The sequence below is a fragment of the Trematomus bernacchii genome, unplaced genomic scaffold, assembly GCF_902827165.1.
Source record: "Trematomus bernacchii unplaced genomic scaffold, fTreBer1.1, whole genome shotgun sequence".
In the NCBI taxonomy this organism is placed as follows: Eukaryota; Metazoa; Chordata; class Actinopteri; order Perciformes; family Nototheniidae; genus Trematomus; species Trematomus bernacchii.
This window is the reverse complement of record NW_022988050.1, coordinates 18,328,950-18,332,891: the sequence shown is the minus strand read 5'-3', so window position 1 is coordinate 18,332,891 and position 3,942 is coordinate 18,328,950. Positions and strand designations below refer to the sequence as shown.

The 3,942-nt window shown below is 51.4% G+C and overlaps 1 protein-coding gene across 1 annotated transcript; it reads left to right on the top strand.

The window, feature by feature from the left end:
* Positions 1-1,130: 1,130 nt before the first annotated feature.
* On the top strand, positions 1,131-3,595 carry LOC117473479. The gene is given in 5 exon segments (XM_034119068.1): positions 1,131-1,224; positions 1,363-1,868; positions 1,932-2,013; positions 2,105-3,527; positions 3,529-3,595. Coding segments are annotated over 5 exon segments (2,172 nt in total).
* The last annotated feature ends 347 nt before the right edge of the window (positions 3,596-3,942 follow it).

Below are 3,942 nucleotides of genomic sequence, written 5' to 3'. Positions count from 1 at the left end.
CTTACCCCAAGTGAAGGAGTTCAAGTATCTCGGGGTCTTGTTCTTGAGTGAGGGAGCAATGGAGCGTGAGATGGGCCGGAGAATCTGAGCAGCGGGAGCGGTACTGCACCGTTGTGACGAAAAGAGAGCTGAGCCAGAAGACAAAGCTCTCTTGTCTACCGGGCCATTTTCGTTCCTACCCTCACTCAGCGTTTCCGCCAGGGGGGCGTCTTGCCGTCATTTGACGCCCTTATTCAGCTCGGAACGCCCTGAACTCGAATCGAGGGCGTCCAAAAAAATTAATAATTCGAGAGAAGATCGAGAGTTTTTATAGCTTGAAATAACAAAAAGGAAAAAGGACAAGGACTCCCTCTGTTTGAAGGGCAAAGGAGTCTGGTGGGATTATTTTCGCCGCCAGCAAAGCGTGTTCCTGTGACGGAAAGTGTACTGCCGGCGAGCCTTGACGGGTGGTGCTAGTGGAGCACGCGCGTGAACTGCGAGCGCCGGAGCCTCGCAGCGGCGAAACTGAGGCTCTGTGGTAAACTGTGGTAAAATGAAGAGCCGTTCAAAAAAAATTCAAAATTCAAGTCACGTGACACGACGCTGTGCCTCCTGTCATCATTAATGGACGTCTCTTTAAAATGACCGCTCAGAGGAGAGGATTTCTCCTTTCTCTAAACGCCTGCTGCTTCCCCTCCTCTCTCCTCGGTTCCCCTCCTCGACTCCTCCGCTCGCATCTCCTGTGGGCGGGACTAAGACACGAGGATAGGAGTCGAGGATAGGAGTCGAGGAGGGGAATTAGAGAAATTAGAAGTGTCCGGATTACAGAGGCAACAGTAAATCGGCTTAGATTAGGCTGAACCCTCTGTCCAGCCTCTCTCATCGTCAAACCATGGTTGATAACATGGTCAACCAAAGTGGCCCGGATTTCATTTGAGAGTAATGAGGTTAAATTGTTAACATAGGTTCAGGAGCATGGCCACACCTAAAACTCTGCCTCGAACCACGGCCACCCCTATTTATATCCGGCAAAACTTCCGGCCACTGCTTGTCTCCATCCTTTCAAAGACTGACAGGCAGACCATGATTTACGCCGCGCGTCGTCACAGTTTAAACAAGCTAAACGCTACCACGAGAACATTCAACTCACCATGGATCCCGAACTGCTGATCAACTCGCCAGAGTCAGATGAAGACCTCTTAGAAATCGGCTACCCGCCATCCGCGGTTCAGCAGTCGGATCTAGGTAACTATGTAGACTTAGCTCAGCTACTACAGCCATAAATCATCGACACTAGCCAGCCCAGGGAAATGCAGACCAACTTTGGTTTAGTCCAGCTGCGAAATCCATCACCTCTGAGGTCTAAGGACTTAACCCCCGCAGAGTTCGCCCTAGCTTTTTCCCTTTACCGCGACGTCATCTGCTCAGTCTATCCCACACGCAGAACTGATTTAGACGAGTACCTCCTCATAGAGCTCGACATGGCCTTACGCTTCGGAGGCGCAGGTTTTTACACCTACCACGTCCACTTCGCTAGCCAAGCCGCCGGCCGCATCAAGCAGTTCAACCAGGGAACATACTGGGGCGCTCTGGACTCCGAGCTTTACTGCCGCATCTTTACAGCACGCGCATCCCTCTCTTGCCAATTATGCGGAGCCCCCTCCCACCCGGCCTCAGCATGCTCAGTCAGCGCCCCACCACCCGAGCCACCCCGCTCACTCCCCTTTCCATCAAGAGGCAACGCCTCAACCTTCAACCGCCTATCACCTGCCGCACCCCCACCTCCCATCATCCCTAGGCCCGCAAACAAACGTTCATCAGCCAACGCCCCCGTTTCAAAGGGCGTCGACAGACGCGGAAGGCCAATCCTCTACCAGGGAAGCAGGATGGTATGTAACAATATGCTCTCTTTCTAGCTGCCGCCTCATGCACATCTGCTCTTTCTGCGGCAGCGCTCATGCCAGGAGCACCTGCCCTCACAACCCAACTACACCAGCAGATTGACTAGCACGGCACCTCAGCACACCCGTCAAGGTAAGCAACTTAGCTACCGCCTTAGTAAATCATCCAGATAGACAGTTTGTTTACTTTCTCACCAATGGCTTCTCCCATGGTTTCCACCCAGGCATAGCAATACTGCCTGACACATCTCACATCTGCCACAACCTTCAGTCCGCTTTAACAGAACCTCACACTGTCGACACCTTACTGGCCAAAGAAGTCAAAGAAGGATTCATGATAGGCCCATTCGATAGTCCCCCCTTTCTAGTGTTCCGCATCAGTCCAATAGGCATAGCTACTCGGAAATACTCCGGGAAAAAGAGGCTCATAATAGACCTGTCTTCTCCACACGGCTCAGCCATCCCGAGCATTAACAGCGTCATTCCAAGCCCAGACTTTTCGATGCAATACGCAAACATCGACCACGCCATCACCCTCATCCGCTCAGCAGGCCGCGGAGCATGGCTCTCTAAGGCAGACATTACCAGTGCATTCAAGATCTTGCCTATTCACCCAGACTTCTGGCGTTTCTTCGGAGTGTACTGGAAGGGAGCCTATTACTTCTCAGTACGCCTCACATTCGGCTGCAGAAGCAGTCCCAAAATCTTTGATTCCCTTTCAGAAGCTCTGAGCTGGATTTTGACAAACAACCACAGACTCCCCTATGTGCTCCATCTTCTTGACAACTTTCTCATCGTCACTCCACCATCCTCACCCCCCTGCCACGGGCTGAGCACACTCATACAAACATTTTCAGACCTTGGCATCCCTCTGTCTGAAGAGAAAACCTCAGGGCCTAAAACCTCCATTGAGTTTCTAGGCATCACCCTGGACTCAATGTCTTTCCAAGATTCTCTACCCTCAGAGAAAGTACAGCGCATCACTCTCCTCTTGTCAAACTACTTACAGGCAAACAGATGCACGAAACGGCAGCTGTTAGCCCTCCTCGGCCACCTAAATTATGCCATCCGCATAATACCTCAAGCAAAACCCTTCTCGTCCAACCTGCTGAACAGAGCGGCGTCAGTTCCCTCCATCCACGATCGACTAGTTCTGGACGACGCATGCAAAATGAAAATGCACCTTTGGCAGGATTTATTGTCCTCGTGGAATGGCATCTCTTTCTTTTATGATGACTTCATTACCAAACCCGAGGATATCCAACTCTTCACTGATGCAGCCCCCTCCATAGGCTTCGGCGGCTACTATGCAGGGAGATGGTTCTCATCCACCTGGCCCCCAGAGTTCACAGCTCTCAATTCACAGACGCTTTCTCCTTCATCCGCACTTCACAAACTGTATCATATCATCATAGCTGCCATTCATTGGGGGCACGAATGGTCTAGGAAAGCCATACTCATCCACACCGATAACAGCGCAGTCGTAGAGATCCTTAACAAAGGCCGATCTCGCTCCCTAGCCATCATGCAGTTCCTCCGCAGACTCACCTTAATCTCTGCCCAACACCAGTTCATCCTCAAAGCAGCACACATCCCAGGTCATGAGAACGGCATCGCTGACTCTTTGTCTCGTTTCCAATTTCAGAAACTTGGCCCCAGAGGCAGATCTCCATCCCATACCAGTCCCACCGTTTTCAGCCACCACATTCAACTAAACCCACAACTGGAACTACTCTCACACGCTTCACGGGAAGCCATCCTCAACAGCCTTGCCCCAAGCACCTTGTCAGCCTATCTCACCGGCTGGAATTGCTTTAAGGCATATCACGGCGCATACCAGCTACCATTCCCCACTCTGGACGTCATATCCGTCTGCAATTTCATTACTCACACTCATTCGATCCGTAAGTGCCGGACATCTACCATTCAGACATACTTGGCCGGAAATAACTTCTTCATTAAAATAGCCAGCGGCCAACCATTTCCTTCCACGTCCCATAGCCACGTCACAATGCTTATCAAAGGCTTACGTAAGCAGGAACCCTTCCTCACAGCCAAACGA